At 43.2% G+C, this 19802-nt stretch overlaps 1 protein-coding gene across 1 annotated transcript in view; it reads left to right on the forward strand.

Moving 5' to 3' along the window:
• Positions 1 to 583: 583 nt before the first annotated feature.
• The window catches only part of ssh2b (slingshot protein phosphatase 2b), a 52060-nt gene continuing 32841 nt past the window's right edge, over positions 584 to 19802 (forward strand). The window contains exons 1-2 of the mRNA XM_084320748.1: positions 584 to 746; positions 12408 to 12451. Of these exons, the coding sequence (XP_084176874.1) occupies positions 684 to 746; positions 12408 to 12451 (107 nt within the window). The 5' untranslated portion in view covers positions 584 to 683. The remainder of the gene's footprint in view (positions 747 to 12407; positions 12452 to 19802) is intronic.

The raw sequence follows: 19802 nt of genomic DNA on the forward strand, positions 1-19802 counted from the left end.
ATAAATGTCTGGATGTAACAGTACTGTTTATCTGTATGTTGTGTATGTCATAATGTTATGATGAATTGAAAAAGGGGGACCCTGATGTAAACAAGACAAAAGTCTTTCACTGGTCTGCATCCCCTTAACAATTGTGTGTATTGAGCCGTACTGTATTGTACCCATTCTGCAATATGTTAATAACGTTTTCAATCAATCAATCAAAACCAAATAGAAATTGTATTGATTATATCTACACAACAGAACATTATGATTCCCAGCAATTAACTAATAATTTCTCAAGCTGTTCTTAAGATAGATGGGCTGTATATTTCTGAACCGAAGCCAACATGTCAAAAGAGTTACAAAGACCATTGTCCCTCTCTCAACATAATAATATTATATTACTTGTTTCAGGGCAAGGGCTTCTGGCCTACTAGGTAGCCCACTTGGGAACAACAGAGACAATACACTCAAAGCTGCTTTGTTTGTCTCCAGCACATACATGGTTAATCGGAATTGACAGCTCGGCTGTTGCGCATGCGCCGGTGGTGAGCCCAGAGGAAACAGCCGGGGAGGAGTAGTCAGCGAGCAGCGACCGAGAGAGAGACCAACAACCCGGGGCTCAGCTGGTTTCTCCCGTAACAATTATGCCCGTCTCGCCGTTGTCACTTTCTCTCCGGTATCCGTTTCCCGGTCGCTGAATGGCGCTGGTTACCGTGCAGCGTTCGCCGACCCCCAGCACCAGCTCCAGCCCCTGTGTGTCGGTAAGTACCGCCGTTCTTTATACCCCCCGATCCCGAATCTCGCTCGACGGGCTTTGGGTTCGTTTCCGCTGTTTCTGCTGCTACTGTCATGTAAGTGCCTTTGTACTCGTGCGCATGCGTAACATATAGCTTCCCTTTGAGTTACTAGCTAGCGATATCATTCAAAATATTGCTCTTGGTCGTGCGATTTACACTGGACTAAATGATCATAGACTAATCGTAAATGTGAGTGCATTTGGCCGGACTTTCATCCGCTGTAACTTGACTGTAGTATATCCACATTATGATTATGTTTAGCTAAATACCGGTTCAAAGGGTCAACAGGTAGTAGTTATGCTCAGCTTGAGAAGCACTTGCCTCTTGTGCACATGACTAAATCACATGTAAATGATCATTATAATAACATGTCAGTTGAGCAAAACAGCAGCAGCTTCCGATCATAGGATACAGTCCAAACGAGGATAGCCTTTTAAACATGTAACGTAATGTTAGCCCACTCAAAGGCAGAAACGTTTCCCCTGGTCTTTCGCTTGTTACGAGTCTCTTGTGACACTTCTAGACTCTTTTTGTATCACAAACAGTACTGTATGCAAATCTGGTATGTCATAAATGTATAGATGTAGCAGTACTGTCTATGTATGTCGTGTATGTCATGTTATGATGAATTGAAAATGGGGGACCCTGATGTAAACAAGACGAAAGTCTTTCTCTGGTCTGCATCCCCTTAACAATTGTGTGTATTGAGCTGTACTGTACTCCATTCTGCAATCTGTTAATAAAGTTTTCAATCAATCAATCAATCAATCAAACACATGGATGAGTATTTTACCCCTGCTATGCTATTTAGATACTCGCACAGTATTATGTGTTGTTCTCTGTCGTTGGCCTGTAAACTTTGTTGTGCGCATGTGTATATACTATCTGTCTGTCTGTGAGAGGGATGGGAGTGTGCAAAGCAGAAGTGCGGGTGGTTGGTTAGCCCCGGTGCTATTGTCTTAAGAGCAGCAGGGAAGTCCATCAGACAGTCTGGAGGGATGTTACAAAGTGTTCTCTGATTTTCACTATACAATGATTATCAAAGTAATGAATGGAGCGAGACAACTCCTTAAAGGCTACTTCCTGTGTCTCAGTAATGTAATCAACGTGTATGATGATGATTGATGAGGGATCGTGTGCTCTCCTCTGTCCTCATGTGTTGCATATACGATTCAAATTACTTTGTTGTCAGACAGTTTAATACAAGATAGCCTAATTGAAAAGTGTCTCCTCGTTACACATATACATAGTCAGTCATCCAAAAGTATTTAATCAGAGTTCAGAATGCAGGGGCACATATATATATATTTTTTTTTAATGTTGTGGGACTTGTACAGCACTTTGTTCAACTTTGTCAGTGCTGTAAAGTTTAAACCTTTTTAAATCTTAGACAAACAAAACACTTTGCTTTCATGAAATATTGTAAGCCGTCATTTGAGGCTTTATAAAAGCAGCACAATGAACACAAATCTGTCAGTGCCGAGTCCGACCTCATCTTAAATAACAAACAGCATTGCTTGTTGATATTATCAAAGAGAGGCAGAGTTGATTTTGCAAAAAAATATATATATATCATTTATATTTTTATATTTTTTAATAATCAAATTTTATTTTCATATTCGAATCCCATGCCCATCGAACGAAGCTTCGAAGTATTTAAGACAGCCCTATTAAATGGACTGTTATAGCTTATTAAATTGTGGACATTTATTCATTCCCACTTATTAGACACTATTTCTGATGGTAAAATGAGCGTACAAAGCAAAATACAGAATTCTGAAATATTAAAACGGAAAAAACGGAATTTGGAAAAAAATAAAATGGAATTTGGAAAAAAATAAAACAGATTTCATATGGCTCTACCAGCAGTGCACTGCAGCGCCTCTGGAGCGGTTTGGGGGTTCAGTGCCTTGCTCAAGGCCACTGAGGCAGAGATGGTGGGCAGTACTGTAGAAGTAATACCATTACCAGCTACCGTTCAGTCACCAGCTCACAGCTGGAATACACCCTTGTGTCTGTGCCGGGGATTGAACCAGCATCCATTTCATTTACTTGTTTGCCTTTTTTCTTCCATGCCATCCTGCATCCTCCATTAAGCTCTGTCAGGACCCTAAAGCCCTGTTAGGACCCTAAAGCCCTGTTAGGACCATAAAGCCCTGTTAGGACCCTAACGCCCTGTTAGGAGGACCTCCGTTTGAAGCAGACATACCAATTTTGCAAATCCATCTAATGGGGGACCAAAAATGAAAAACATTCAAAGTGAATTCATTTACAGTGTTATTACCAAGATGTTGGCCTAATACTATGCATAGGCCATAGCTACCTGTTAGTTACAATGTGTGGAAGAGGGGCAGTTGTAAATGATGGTGCCAAGAATGTTGCAAAATGTTCTTTGGTGTTATGGTCTTGGATGCGACCCTGTCATTGAGATCTTTGCATTCTCAGAGCTAAAACAGGTTCTGTGAGTGTTGGCCTGAGTTGCAACTGTCTTCCTCCACACACGCACATGCAGACAGTCACACACATGTGATGTTTTATGAGATGCCTGCTAGCTGTTTTTCCCTTCGTCTTTACAGAAACTGTGTGATGAACATGCATACTTTAAGTGTGTGTCTGAATGACAATAAGAGCCTTTGAGCATAACACACGCACACACAAAACACACAGATCCCCCCCCCCACACGCACGCACACGCGCACACACACACACACACACGCACACGTCGCACACGCACACGCACACGCACACACACACACACACGTTCCAGCAAGAAGTCTATGCTAGTCCCAACTCATCATCCCCACCCCGGATATTGTGGGTAATTTGTGACCACGGGGGCAGGACTCACCTCAGTCTGTTCTACCCTGTTGATAGATCCCTGGCTATGGCGCTGTACATTTAGGCCACACCACACACACATTTCCATAAGATTTTAAAACAGCCAATCTGGCACAACACAATGTTCTGACATTTGCATACTTGCAAAATCTCCCCAACCTGAATAATTTGTGTGCCTTCTTCTCATCTGGGCCTGCAGTCTGAACAAATGAGCCGTGCAAAACCCTGACACACCCACTCAGGTTAACAACGCTCTATTGTCAGTTTTTGCAGAAAGTCTGTATAGCTTTGCCCTTCTTAGACTCTAATCAATAGTTTTCTACACAATACACGGTTGCCTGTTACTTAGAGATGAGAGATTAGAGTCAACCAAATAAAGTTGCCATCTAACCAGAGGAGCAGTAAAGTACATTAAGATGAGATAATATGATCCTTTATTAATCCCCTAGGGGAAATTCGGGTGTCAAAGCAGCATGGGGGGGGGGGGGGGGGGGTACAGGGGGGGGGATACATAGCTTCACAGTCCTATACAATTCAGTATCTATATACACTATAGATACACTATAAAATATAAATATATAGGGGTGCACCGATATGAAAATTGGCCGCCGATACCGATACCGATTGTTCAACTAACACTATCGGCCGATACCGATACCGATACCGATATTTGTATATTTGTATATAAGTATTTGTAATTTTTTTTTTTTTTTTTTTTATTAATATATATATATTTTTTAATGAAACTACTGTATATTTGTATGTGTATGTTTGTATTTGTAGGCCTCTTTACTTACTTAAAAAAAGGAAACATCAAGAAATATGTTTATGGTATCACTATCTCTCTCCCAGTATCGTCTTGCGGCCTGCAGAGGGATACTATTTTCTCAACCAGAGCTTTCAACCAATGCAATGGAACCATTCTTGCGGCCTGCAGCGGGATACTATTCTCTCAACCAGAGCTTTCAACCAATGCAATGGAACCATTTTGATTGACAGTCGATTCGGCCAATTACGCCACACCGCTAGCACCCACCTCCTGCTGTCCTTACCACCAATCGGCAAGCGTTTATAAATTTTTCTACTTCCGGGCATGCCGCCATTGTTCTGTTTGCGAGAGCACTGCAGAAGAACACACTTAACGTAGCTACGTTAGCTGCCCGGCCCGGCGCCCGCCGACCGGCGCTCCACGCATGACCAAATGAGACATAATGATTTTACTGCAACAAATGTTATAATAAAACAAAGCCTTTCTATACATTTGTCTGGTTGAAAACTTTATTAACAGATTGCAGAATGTGTAGTTGGGTACGGAATGAGCAACGGAATGGAACCGAGCTATGAACGGACTAACGGAGTAATGCCTTGTTTACAGCTATCTTCGGGTAAATAATATGCTTGTTATTGAACGTGTAACACTTCATTTTAACAGCAGATACTTTCTTAAATGCCATCTTCCCGAGAGAGGGTGTTGACGGGGAGTTGTGTTATTAATAGCATTGAACAGCTAACCGAAAGCTAGCGTTAACTATTGTTAAAGGTTTAGCCATAACGTTACCTTGGCTAAAGTTGGGGCTATTAATAATGCAGCAATAATGGCTGCAGACCTGCAAGCAAAGTACAGCAAGTTGACAAAGGAGTATTCCAACGCAAATCACATTTTCACCAGTAACGTTGGTCTTGCATCTCCCGGTAGCTAATGAACGGACTCGGAGTAATGCCTTGCTGCTATGGGTAATAATAATATGCTGATGTTATTGTCCGTGTAACACTAACTATATAACGCTAATGCCACAAAACGAATGCCTTGTTAATCATAAGTACTAGTTACTTTGATGCAGTAGCTTGTGTGTGTGTGGGGGACGGCGGGCGTTGTGCACTGCAGGTAGGTCGCGAGTGAACTTTTTTTTTTTTGCCTTTTGACGCTACACAAATTGATGGGTATTTATCGGCGACTGCTATCGGCACATTTGAGCTTATCGGCCGATAGCAGTCAACAAGGCACTTATCGGCCGATACCGATACCCGACCGATATATCGGTGCACCCCTATAAATACAATATAATATAAAAAAGTACAAAACACAAGATAGTCCAGTGATAAGAGTCCAGTGAATCAGTGATATGAGTCTCATTGTTGTATAACATGTAAAGTCAGAGTAAATATGCTAATATAATGTATGAGTATTATATATGAAGTAGGTATAGGAGAATGAATATACTATGATAATAAACCGATCTCCTGGTTTATTATGGAGTAAATATATCTGCATCATGGGGGTTGCCGTGATGCCGTGATGCAGAGTTCAGCAAGGTGACAGCTGAGGGGAAGAAGCTGTTCCTTTCCTGAGCCTGCTGGTCCTGGAACTGAGATTCCTGTAGCGCCTCCCAGAGGGGAGGAGGGCAAACAGTCTATGGTTGGGGTGAGAGGTATTGGGTGGAATATCGGATACGTGTAACATGTGGAAAATCAAAGCAAAGCAACAAAGATTTTCTGTATTTTTGACACATAGAAAGATGGTGACTCTCTCATGGTGAAATATAGATTCAAAATTAACCCTTTAATCGCCGTTGACGCTGAAACATGTCATTCCCCGCCATGCTCATTCTGCCGTTGACGCTGGACAGCGTCTTTGATATCAATATTTCAAAAATCTGTGATCGAAATCATATTTCTCCCCCGGAGACATTATATGTACTGGTGAGCCCCTGTCAACTCTCTAACGGTTCAAGAGCGCCATCTGGTGGCCGATCGGCGTATCGCCCAGGGAAGAAACAGGGAAGTGGAAGCTGGTGCTCATTTCAATTTGGTCCGATCACTCGCTATAGGTCCCGGGACTCGAGCTCGACACAATGGATATCGATCCGTTGCCAATAACTCGATAAACAACATTATTTGGACGTATATACTATTATACAACCTGGAAATGGATCGAGTATTTCCACATCCCATAATAGAAAAAATTCTGTTCCACGCTCATCTCCCAACGGCGAGAGGAAGCTACGGTGAGTTCCAGCGTTATTTTGTAATGTCTTCTATACTAACTGCTCTAATGATCATATCACCCACACTAGATGAATGATATAACGTTGCCCACGGAATTATAAACGACCCCCCGCCCATCCGGTCAACATCAGATCATACGTAGTAACTTCTAGAAGTACGTCCATTTGAAATTTTTATCTCGCGCCGATTGCTATCAAACTGTATACAATCATCAATATAATGCATTTAGGGCTATAAATCACGTTCTGGAGAAAGCTGCAGAAAACGATAAAAACATACTTATACTTTAGACCGTTTTTTAGTATGAATATGTGAATGAAAAAGTATAACGTTGCTACACCCTGAACAATAGATATAGGACTTTGAATGGGCCATGGTAATGTCAATTTAGCAATACAATTTAAAAAGTTATAGCCCTGCAAAGAAGGGGAACTTCTCCATGTTAAATAGGGCTGGCGAGGGATGGTAAATTATGAATTTAACCCCGGCGATCAAAGGGTTAAATGATATGTTATCTGTTGTGATTTTGTGGTGATCTGTTGTGACTACCTGTGTAAACACAATTTAAATCTGCTTTTAGCTTCTGTGCTCCTGACACGTTGAACATCGCACAAATGGGCTTTATTCAACCGAACATCTATGATGGCTAGAGCCGGGAAAAACGTATAGTGAAAAATCAATATCAAATAATTTTTCGAATCAAATGGATTTTTAATACCCAAGATGTTTATTTTTAATTTTTTGTGTGATCTATGCCTTCTTTCAGTGCATGTGTGAAAAACTTCGGTAAACGTTATTTCTAGCGCACCTCCCATCCAGCAGATGTCTCTAGTTTGCCTTGTGCAAATTGACCAAATAGAGGCCTTGCACGGAATGTTTGTGTAGTTCTCTTTCTTGTAGTATGGCTGCCTGTAACCATTGGTAGCCACTTTCCAAAGAAAATGCCTAATTTCTCTGCATTGGTAGAGTAGGTAAACACTGGAAAAGCATGGTATTACTGTTCCACTTTAACTTGCTTACAAGATCCAGTAATAAGACACCAAATTATTATGTTTCTGTTGATATATTTCCCATATTTATCAACACATAGCAACCATTGTCGCTTCCATTGCCATGTACAAAACAATGGTTGCTATGTTACAGGCAGCCATGTTGGAATCAAATCAAATCTATTTGTAAGGCCCGACAACACACGTTAATGTCACCATGGGCCGGACACGTCTTCCGGAAGACAGATAACTACACAAACATTACATGCAAGGCTTCTATTACATCTTTTAACAACAGTGGCACGTGCTGGCCCCCTGAAGCGGCATCATTTAATCAATATGGAATTGAAAGGAATTTAACTGAAATCAAATCGAATTACCTTGTGACAAAATCAAATGAGGTAATCAGTGCTGATATCTAGCCCTAGTGCATCCCCTGCGTGATTCCAGCGCCACTTGTCCGTGGTGTTGTCCTTTAGGCCAGGGTATATCTGTGGTCGATTACCTCGCTATTAAATTACTACCGTCTTTTTATTGTTGTGTGTAGTAAGCACTTTTGATGTAATACGAGATATGACATGTCCCTATTTCCTGCCTGGTGACGTTTTCAAAGTGAAAGGTCAGTGGTGACGAGCCGGTCCAACGTCACCAGGCAGGAAGTACGGACGTGCCGTATCTCGTCCTCGGCAGCCACAGAAGTTAATATTGTGTAGACCATTACATCAAAGGCATGCTTACTCCACAACAATAGAAAGGATAGTAGTGGGGTGGCTGGGTAGTGTAGAGGTCTATGCACTCGCCTAACACCGCAGAGACCCAGGTTCAATTCCCGGCAGTGGTACCTCTGGCTTGGCCAGTTGTGTACGCACATGTTATGCTCTCCCAGTGAAACTCCTAGATGTCAGGTGAAAAGAAGCGGCTGGCGACTCCACGTGTATCGGAGGAGACATGTGGTAGTCTACACCCTCCCTGGACCAACAGTTGGGCAGCGCATCGACCATCAGGGAATCGGCATAACGACTAAATTGGGGAATAGGGGGAAAGATGAAAAAAGCTAAAAAATATATAGTAGTAATTTAATAGCAAGGTAATGGACCACAGATATACCTTTAAAGAACATCACTACGGACGACCCCCGACTGAATACAGTGCGTGAGTTAAAAAACCCAGCAGTGCCGCTGGATTCTGGAATAAGTTCCAGTGCCACACAGGAGCTATCCCTAGTGATGGGTAGAGGGTGGAAATCACCGAAGAGCTCCCTATAGGATATAATAGCCTAATATTACAACAGTACAATAACATTGTGATTCTCATTCCTCCAGTACTCTCTGATATTGAGATGTTGCCATTCATCATTCTTGTTTGTCTTTCATTCTGTCACATTTAAATGCTGAAATATCCTCCCACAGGGAAATAAGTGTCAAAAGCAATTGTACATAATGAGGAGTAAAAAGTCATGATTCATGGGGTCAAATTGACAATTTTTCTAACAGATTCTCCTCTTTCTCTCTCTCTTCTGTGTGTGTATCTGTATCTCTGTGTGTGTGCTTGTGAGTTTAATTTATCTCTCTCTGGTCAGCCACGCCTTAAAAACAAACAGGTCATGTTCCTGGAGAGAGTGAGCAAATTGAGTGTGTAGACTGAACTCTGCTGTTTCCTCCTCTACCGCCCTGATCTGTGGTTACATGTCACTCCGCTCAGGTCACACTATATCACCTGCTGCCCTGCTCTGTGGTTACATGTCACTCAGCTCAGGTCACACTATATCACCTGCTGCCCTGCTCTGTGGTTAGATGTCACTCAGCTCAGGTCACACTATATCACCTGATGCCCTGCTCTGTGGTTACATGTCACTCAGCTCAGGTCACACTATATCACCTGCTGCCCTGCTCTGTGGTTAGATGTCACTCAGCTCAGGTCACACTATATCACCTGCTGCCCTGCTCTGTGGTTAGATGTCACTCAGCTCAGGTCACACTATATCACCTGCTGCCCTGCTCTGTGGTTACATGTCACTCAGCTCAGGTCACACTATATCACCTGCTGCCCTGCTCTGTGGTTAGATGTCACTCAGCTCAGGTCACACTATATCACCTGCTGCCCTGCTCTGTGGTTAGATGTCACTCAGCTCAGGACGGTCACACTATATCACCTGCTGCCCTGCTCTGTGGTTAGATATCACTCAGCTCAGGTCACACTATATCACCTGCTGCCCTGCTCTGTGGTTACATGTCACTCAGCTCAGGTCACACTATATCACCTGCTGCCCTGCTCTGTGGTTACATGTCACTCAGCTCAGGTCACACTATATCACCTGCTGCCCTGCTCTGTGGTTAGATGTCACTCAGCTCAGGTCACACTATATCACCTGCTGCCCTGCTCTGTGGTTAGATGTCACTCAGCTCAGGTCACACTATATCACCTGATGCCCTGCTCTGTGGTTAGATGTCACTCAGCTCAGGTCACACTATATCACCTGCTGCCCTGCTCTGTGGTTAGATGTCACTCAGCTCAGGACGGTCACACTATATCACCTGCTGCCCTGCTCTGTGGTTAGATGTCACTCAGCTCAGGTCACACTATCACCTGCTGCCCTGCTCTGTGGTTACATGTCACTCAGCTCAGGTCACACTATATCACCTGCTGCCCTGCTCTGTGGTTACATGTCACTCAGCTCAGGTCACACTATATCACCTGCTGCCCTGCTCTGTGGTTACATGTCACTCAGCTCAGGTCACACTATATCACCTGCTGCACTGCTCTGTGGTTAGATGTCACTCAGCTCAGGTCACACTATATCACCTGCTGCCCTGCTCTGTGGTTAGATGTTACTCAGCTCAGGTCTATATTGCCTGTCGTTGTATGAGAGCTGGCTGCTCACAGTCACTAGATGTTGTTTTGGATGCTGCTTGCCTTGAGCATGTGTGCATAAATACACTAACTCTGTATTCTGTAGTCCCAATGGATGTGTGTGTGTGTTATTTAATTTGGAGTCGATCATAGGCCTAGGAGTATGGCTGAATGGATATGTTGACGGTAGAACCCAGGCTGGTACGCTTTTGAGCAGGCATGCTTCTAAGTTCTTCAATGTGAGTGCATGGACAGTCAGCCTTTATTATTATTAAATTATTATTTATTTAAAGACTATAGCTTAAAGACTAAGAATATAGATCTATAGCCTTTGTAAATATCTTACTTTCTTCCAACACTTAAAACCTACAGTGACATGGTCCTTGACCCTAATCATTCTTTTTGTGTTTAGGTTGAACTGCTTCCTGCAGGTTCTTAGGTTAGGCTGCTTGTGGTGGGAGGGCAAGATACACAGACAGTGGAGCAGCAGAGCGTGCTGTGTAGCATGGAAGACGACGAACAATGTGTCATTGTGTCAGTTTAGGAAATGTGTTTGTGGGAGTGAATCGTTAGTGGGAATACAGTCAGTCCAGATCGACTTTGCTATGAACAGCAACAAACCGTAGACCAAAGTAAAGCCGTCCCTGTCCTCCAGAGACCATAGTGTTGCGTGTTCAGATGTATTATTATTAGCCATTTGACATTTAGACCAGATCCTTAAAGGAACACGCCAACATTTGGTGACATTTGCTTATCTTCTTCTCCAGAGAGAGACAAGGAGATAGATACCAGTTTCTCGTTCAGTAGAAAGTAGAACGAAATCTGGCTGCATGTTAGCCTAGCTTAGCACAATGAATGGAAGCGGACATGACCGGTTAGCCTGGGCATTGTCCAACTAACACCTCTCCCGAAGGCTAACCGGTCATGTCTGCTTCCATTCATTGTGCTAAGCTAGGCTAACGTGCAGCCAAATAGCTTTCTACTGAACGCACAGAAAGGAAACTGGTATGTATCTATCTTCCCAAAATGTTGCTGTGTTCCTTTAAAATCAATGCAAGTGAAAGGAGAATTGGAAGATAAACGACGTGGCTTTACTCTGTGTCCTCGGGGCAGCTGAGTTGATAAGCCGGGCCTGATAGGTCACTACCTCATATGGAGGTCATTGTTGGGTGTAACGTATTATTGTACCTATGCATTATGAAACATTACATTACTTAGTAAGTAATAGAAACGCACTCTGGTTAGTATTGTATTAGGTTATTTATCATTTTTTGTGTAACTTTTGCACATAGCATAAACTTGAGTAATTTCTACCTGTAGAGGTGTGTTACATAACTGTTAGACTATAGGCCGACACACGTTGGAATGTCAGCTGTAGCCCCCATGTTGTACAATACCTTGTATCCTGTTTGGTTGCTGTAAAGCTCAGATCAAAGGAAGATGGCAGCTATGATGTCACACACCTCACATATGCTAATCTCTTTGTTGTAGAAATACACATGTTCATTTGACTCTGTTTATAAAAATTACAACATTTAACTAGTCAAATACAGTATGTGATTAAATTCAGGGTGACAATGGGCCTTGTTGAAAAAAACTAAAAACATCTTGTATAGAATGTTAACTGAACAGTAATGTAACGTGTAACTCTCAGTGATTACTCTCCGTAGAAAGTAATAATAGTTTGTTACTTTGTTAAATTAATAGAAAGTCAATATCTAATGCTAGCAGCGTTAGGATAGTCATTTGGCTACCTTTTTATTTATAAGTAACTGACCAAAACGCTGATGGTAAATTTTCTGGCCAAAAAGTCTAAACGTTCAACTTTAAGCGAAGCATCTATTTTAAGATGGGATTATCTCTTATTGTCGTTGTTGTTTTTTAGTAGCATTCTCTTCTCTGACGTCAACCAGCCTGATGCCTTCTTCTCTCCCCTCTTCAGGAGTCTGGCAGTGGGGAGGATGACCGCCGCTCTCAGCCCAGGAGGTAAGAGATGAGCCTCTGCCGTGGCACCGAGCGCACCCTTCTGTCTCGCTCAAACTGCACACACGTCGTATCTCTAGAGATGGCCGGAGATTCTCTTAGCCCTCGTCACGTGTAGGAGCTCACACGTGGGGCGGATAGAATTTGGAGAACTGAACGTTCTAACAACAATGTCACAATCGCTACCGCTGGCCCACTGGAAAGCTGTAGGGTTTGAATTAGGAGAAAGCATTCCAAAAACTTTCCAAAAACCTTGATGTCATCGTAATAATTATGACATGTCATCACAACACACACGCACATCACAAAACCAAAATATGATGGAATCAGAATGGTATAAAGCCGCATGCGTGTAATTTGTTATGACATTGCACAGTGTTATTTAATTTTTTTTACGTCACAGTTCCTTGCTGGCTCTGGTTGCTGCGGGCAGTGAGCTGTGGCGTTGGAAATCAGGTCTATCCAGTTCCAGACAATCACAGTTGCCACTAATTCCAGCTCTTCAGCTATCACATAACAGTTTCCTGCCGGCTGCTGTTTATTTATTTTTTTAGATAAATTATGAATCCTGTGAACTCTATCTGCAGTAGCTCGTTTTCCACCCGCTTTATTTTAATTGGCCCTCACTAACAAGTCCGTCTGAACTTGTAATGTAAACCACTCAATGTACCGCTTATAACCCGCAGTTCGTCCTCTGTCCACTAGAGAGCAGCGGGCTCCGTCTGAGGCAGTGGTGGATATGTGGGTCAGTGGACTTGTTCTGCTGATCTCGGGTCAGATTGGTGTCTCTGTGTCGGTCTGTGGTCATTGGAGCTCTGTGTTATCGTATGAGAGAACCGTCTGTATTTGTGCAGCTGGGAGTGAAATCAATATTCACAAGGTGGAGCCGTGTTTGTGTGTGTGTATATGTGTGTGTATAATATGTATGCATGTGTACTTTCATGGACGTGGGAATCGTTTTGGAAGGGCATTAAATTACACCATGGTATACTGAATTTAGTTGACTGATATCATTTCCATTGTATTGTTTTTGACTGTATCGTGTTGAAGGCTGTGATCATTTCATAATCATATCCCCTCTAATCCTACTGTACACTGTGGCTTGTTCTGAAATACTAAACATGTTTATGAAAGAAGATTATACCATCCGAAGTATTTCATCACACTCCTTGGTATACAAGTTACACTCTGGACTGTTGCCAGCTGAAGGTGACTGTGTCTTTTACTAGAGAAATTCTTAGTCGACTAATAGTCACAGATTTTGTTGACGTTGATCGATTGGTTGATTTAATTGACAAATCTGTAAAATTGTGTTTCCCATACACAACCACGCAGAAGGGCCCCTTTAGATTTAATACCGACCTACCAGAGATGTGCTCATAATCTTTCAGGATACCATTCAGCATAAAAATAAAGAAAATACTAATCGACTAACAAATCAACTAAGACCAAAACCGACCGATTAATATATTAATGGAGAGACACAATCAATCAAATCAATCCATGCCCAAACATGCTATAATATAAGTGCCACAGCCATGCTGTTTTTGGCTAAATAACATCCAGTCATTTTTGTTTGGAACAACGTTTTTAGCGTGGCAGATCGGGGACAAATCAGTCACTTGTTTCAGCTGTATTGCTGATTGGCTGGAGCACAGTGTGTTTACAAATAGGAAACCCATATATGGAGCCTTGTACAGAGAAAGCACAGTGTGCTACTGTGCTTACAAACAAGAAAACCCATATATGGACCTTGTACAGAGGCAGGCAGAGCTTCTTAGGTAGAAAAATCAATAGCAGTGTCTCAATTCCACTGCATCATGGACTCAGTCACTGGTTTCATGCTCAGCCACCATTCTGGCGCCAGTGGGGTCATCTGCCATAGAGGTTAAAGGATCAATAGGATCCTTTGGCAGCATTTTAAATGTCTTATTATATCTTGACCATAATCAATATTACTCAAAAGAACAAGATGTTTGACACGGAAATAAAAAAAACATCGGTAAGGGGCAGGAGCTAAAACAACGACATCCAATCAAACGAACGACCAAGTCAAATGATTGGAACGAACATCAAACCAAATAAAATGAATAAATAAAATACCACACAATATTTTGTATATATTTTTTCTACTGGTGTCTTTTCATTCAAACATTAAACATGAGGTTCCTCCTAGTGTTCTGATGTGCCCGTATTGGGCCTCATAGAGAAATGCTTTATATTTTAATAACCAAACATTCTTACACTTTTATTTTGAAGGCAAAATCGCACAAACCTCAATGTGAAGCCAAAGAAAGGAGAGATGATGCCTTGTTGTCATACTTTCTTGTTTTTGGTTTTTATATCAACACAGCTCTGGCAGTTTGCACCAATGCTGGTAGTACTCTGTACCAATGCTGGTAGTCTGGTACCAATGCTGGTAGTCTGGTACCAATGCTGGTAGTATGTACCAATTCTGGTAGTCTGGTACCAATGCTGGTAGTCTGGTACCAATGCTGGTAGTCTGGTACCAATGCTGGTGTACCAATTCTGGTAGTCTGGTACCAATGCTGGTAGTCTGGTACCAATGCTGGTAGTCTGGTACCAATGCTGGTAGTCTGCACCAGTAAGATAGATAAGATGGTCCTTTAATGTCTCTGGGCCCCCAAGAAGGGTGTGCCCCACAGTCTGGGAAGCACTGGGTTAATGGATGCAGCAGAGCCTCATTACTGCAACAGGTAATGACATTTAGTCAAACAGGAACGCCACTGGAGTGATGTAGTGCGTCTGTCTGCGTAAGTGGAGAATGGTGACATCATCAACGGAGGACCTTCAGACACCTCTGTCTACAGAGGAGGGAGAGGGAACGAATGAAGGAAAGGGGAAGAAGGACTTATGGAGATTTGTTGGCCAAATAGAAAGCACCGTAGTCTTGTTGTCAAGTGTGCATCTTTCTCTGGTCGTTATCCTTCTGTCTGAGTGTGACCCTATAATAATATTTTTCACTCACTCACACATTCCTCTAATGCTGTTGAATCCATTCAGAACAAACGGCAGCCAGTCTGTCCTACTACTACAGGCCGGGTTGATTAGACTGTAAATTATCCTATTCACTTCCTGCGATACATGATGCATACAACACTCAGATGATTAGGCTTGATGCTAATCAACAGGCCAGATGTGTGTGTCTGTGTGTAGAGCTGGGTAATATATGGTCAAAATATATCACAATGTTTTTTTCACGGTATAAGTTGCGATATTTGACGATATTCTCTTTTTCCAGTGCAAATGAGTGCTTTGTATCCCAAAGTATTAACAATACTGTTGCAAGGACATTTCTTTTAGATTAACTTAAAATACATATACTGTATAATTCTTATGATTTGTATATATTTTACCATGGTATAGTGAAAATCCATATCTTTGCATGGATCCATGAGGATATTATACCTTGATATACCTTAATATTCTGTATACATCCAGACTCCCAGCCCAACACTTATGTGTGTGTACCTGTACCGGGGGGCCTTGGATGTAGCTATGTTGTTTATGTGGTGATCGCCACGGTGACGGTGTGTGTGGTGACATGGTTGCTGTTAGGTACAACACAACAGTCGCTGGTTGGCTGTCATTGGACGGTTTGAATGTCCGCATATCAAATCGCAGAAAAAGGAGATGAAGCCAAGGAGACGGATAACCCACCGCACACTGCTGAAAACCTGAGTGCCGTTTCTCCAAGCACAGTATTATTTACCTGCACATGATGTGTGTGAAAGTCAGGAAGTTAGGACACTAGTTATCTTTGAAAAGAAGCTAAAAAGAGGTCTAGAGAGCAGCACACTACTCTATTGGGAAACATAAAAACAAACATCTCTGCAGATTTTGGTAGCTAATATCCTTGGAGGTATAATAATGTAGCGTCTTCCGCCAAATCCCTCCCCCAATACCTGCTAAACACACAGTATTCAATTTCCCCAGTACCCAAATCTCAACCTCCCCCCCCGGGCTGAAACCCAAGAAACCTACACCCACTACCACTCCCACCACACCCAATGTCCCCAAACATCAACAACCATCAGAATATTGGTGACTGACGACGAGGACACTGCTGTGTCTTGGTGAAGAGAGAGGACACTCTGCTGTGTCTTGGTGAAGAGGGAGGACACTCTGCTGTGTCTTGGTGAAGAGAGAGGACACTCTGCTGTGTCTTGGTGAAGAGGGAGGACACTGCTGTGTCTTGGTGATGAGGGAGGACACTCTGCTGTGTCTTGGTGAAGAGGGAGGACACTCTGCTGTGTCTTGGTGAAGAGAGAGGACACTCTGCTGTGTCTTGGTGAAGAGAGAGGACACTCTGCTGTGTCTTGGTGAAGAGAGAGGACACTCTGCTGTGTCTTGGTGAAGAGAGAGGACACTGCTGTGTCTTGGTGAAGAGGGAGGACACTGCTGTGTCTTGGTGAAGAGGGAGGACACTCTGCTGTGTCTTGGTGAAGAGGGAGGACACTGCTGTGTCTTGGTGAAGAGAGAGGACACTCTGCTGTGTCTTGGTGAAGAGAGAGGACACTCTGCTGTGTCTTGGTGAAGAGAGAGGACACTCTGCTGTGTCTTGGTGAAGAGAGAGGACACTCTGCTGTGTCTTGGTGAAGAGAGAGGACACTCTGCTGTGTCTTGGTGAAGAGAGAGGACACTCTGCTGTGTCTTGGTGAAGAGAGAGGACACTGCTGTGTCTTGGTGAAGAGGGAGGACACTCTGCTGTGTCTTGGTGAAGAGGGAGGACACTCTGCTGTGTCTTGGTGAAGAGGGAGGACACTCTGCTGTGTCTTGGTGAAGAGAGAGGACACTGCTGTGTCTTGGTGAAGAGAGAGGACACTGCTGTGTCTTGGTGAAGAGGGAGGACACTGCTGTGTCTTGGTGAAGAGGGAGGACACTCTGCTGTGTCTTGGTGAAGAGAGAGGACACTCTGCTGTGTCTTGGTGAAGAGAGAGGACACTGCTGTGTCTTGGTGAAGAGGGAGGACACTCTGCTGTGTCTTGGTGAAGAGGGAGGACACTCTGCTGTGTCTTGGTGAAGAGGGAGGACACTCTGCTGTGTCTTGGTGAAGAGAGAGGACACTGCTGTGTCTTGGTGAAGAGAGAGGACACTGCTGTGTCTTGGTGAAGAGGGAGGACACTGCTGTGTCTTGGTGAAGAGAGAGGACACTCTGCTGTGTCTTGGTGATGAGGGAGGACACTCTGCTGTGTCTTGGTGAAGAGGGAGGACACTCTGCTGTGTCTTGGTGAAGAGAGAGGACACTCTGCTGTGTCTTGGTGAAGAGGGAGGACACTCTGCTGTGTCTTGGTGAAGAGAGAGGACACTCTGCTGTGTCTTGGTGAAGAGAGAGGACACTCTGCTGTGTCTTGGTGAAGAGGGAGGACACTGCTGTGTCTTGGTGAAGAGAGAGGACAATGTCATTGGCCAACCCCCACAGTGGCACCCCAGGTCTTTCGCCATCTTCGCTGTCGAGCTCGCCATCGTGCCACCATGGTCGCCGCCAGGGGTGCAGTGCTGGGCAAACGCGGTCAAACGGCGTTTGGCCTTCGTCACTAGGGATGGGTACCTTTCACATTTGAACCGATACCGGTACCGGTACCTGTGAATCGATACCGGTACCCAACGGTACCTTTTTTCGGTACTTTAGTCTCAAGAAATTTAATTTACCTACCTCAGTCGTAAAAAAAGAAAATCCAAACTTCAAATAACTACAATTTCGACAGTTTTCGGCTTGTCATTGCTCTGACTGCTTTGTTGTTGAATCAAGTCAAATCCTAGGTAAGCATATATTGTGCGTGTGAACGTTGACATGGAGAAAAAAAAAGTAAAAAAAAAAAGTAAAAAAAAAAAATAATAAAAAATATTTTTTTTTATTTTTTTTTTAAAAAAAATTTCGGTTTCTCACTTGATTCGATACTCGGTAGTACCGACGTGTTTCGGTTCGGTACCTCAAAAGTACCGAATTCGGTACCCATCCCTATTCGTCACTGAGGCCGAAGTGCGCGCATCCTATTATTATGCAAAGTCTAGGTGATAAAATGACTCGTCGCGCCACTTATCTAATAAGTGATAATAATGATCTCCCGACTTCACTGGAAGGATGAGACAAGGTGTATCATCTGTTTTGTGCGCAACAGAGGGAACATGTATGCGCGTGCGCGGGAGCGCGCTTGCGCGGGCGTTTGGCCTTCGCCCATATTACGACTGCACCCCTGGTCGCCGCCATGTCTGTTTACATCCTGGGTCACCTCCGACCCCCGGGAAACAGAACCCCTCGAAGTGTCGGTGGAAAACTCTTGCCTTATGATGAATTGAAAATGGGGGACCCTGATGTAAACAAGATGAAAGTCTTTCTCTGGTCTGCATCCTCTTGAAAATTGTATTAACAGATTGCAGAATGGGTACAATACAGTACAGCTCAATACACACACAATTGTTAACACTTTGAATGCCCAGCAGGGGGCGCACATTTAGTGCTTGAATGCCCACATCCACTTCAATGTTAGCATTAATATAGCCTAATCTCTGTTTTAAATTATGTGTCTAATCTGCCCGTTGCATTATCAATTACCTATTTCCAGTCAACATTGTCGAAGCGGATTGTTTTTTTATCGTTCATTTCCGTTTCATAGCATTTAGAAAACCCCTCGTTTTCACGAAAAAAAAGAGGATTCCATGATAATCGCCCCGTACTGTAATATTCTAGAACGTTGTCATTTGTCGGCCTATTTATGAATCGTTTCCAAATAAACGCTAGATTATCGATAGTATATGTGTACGTGTGCACGCTGGCGCCGCGCGCTGAAAATCGATTCTCTCAGTTCCTGATTGCTCTTACAGTCAAACAGCCATATCACATTCTAGGGGAAAAGCTTATATCTCCGTGAAAACGGGTCTGATTATCCTAAGACTGGTAACATAGATTCCTTACCTGAGATCAGATGGTATCCAAATGGTTTATTCCAATTCCTGATTGCCATTCGAAAAAATCAATCCTTTTATTGATTCCACGCGTATACTGTAAAAACACATAATCCCCGCTGCTCTGAGGGTCCAGCATGAAGCTGATCGACCCCGGTTACATGAGTGAGAAGTAAAATGTGGAGTCCGTTTTTTTTTCTCATTCATTTTCATTGAGTCCAATCCAAAAGGGTGAATTACCATCTGGGAGACGATAGGGGGCGCCTTTTTTCACATCTGAGCGCCTGGGGTGGCTGATTTTCCAACGGTAGACTTGGTTGATGAAATATGAATTCAGATCGCTAAGAAAACTCGGGTTGGGCATTCAAAGTGTTAAGGGGATGCAGACCAGAGAAAGACTTTCGTCTTGTTTACATCAGGGTCCCCC

Source organism: Notolepis coatsorum (genome assembly GCF_963971535.1).
Source record: "Notolepis coatsorum genome assembly, chromosome: 8".
Taxonomy (NCBI): Eukaryota; Metazoa; Chordata; class Actinopteri; order Aulopiformes; family Paralepididae; genus Notolepis; species Notolepis coatsorum.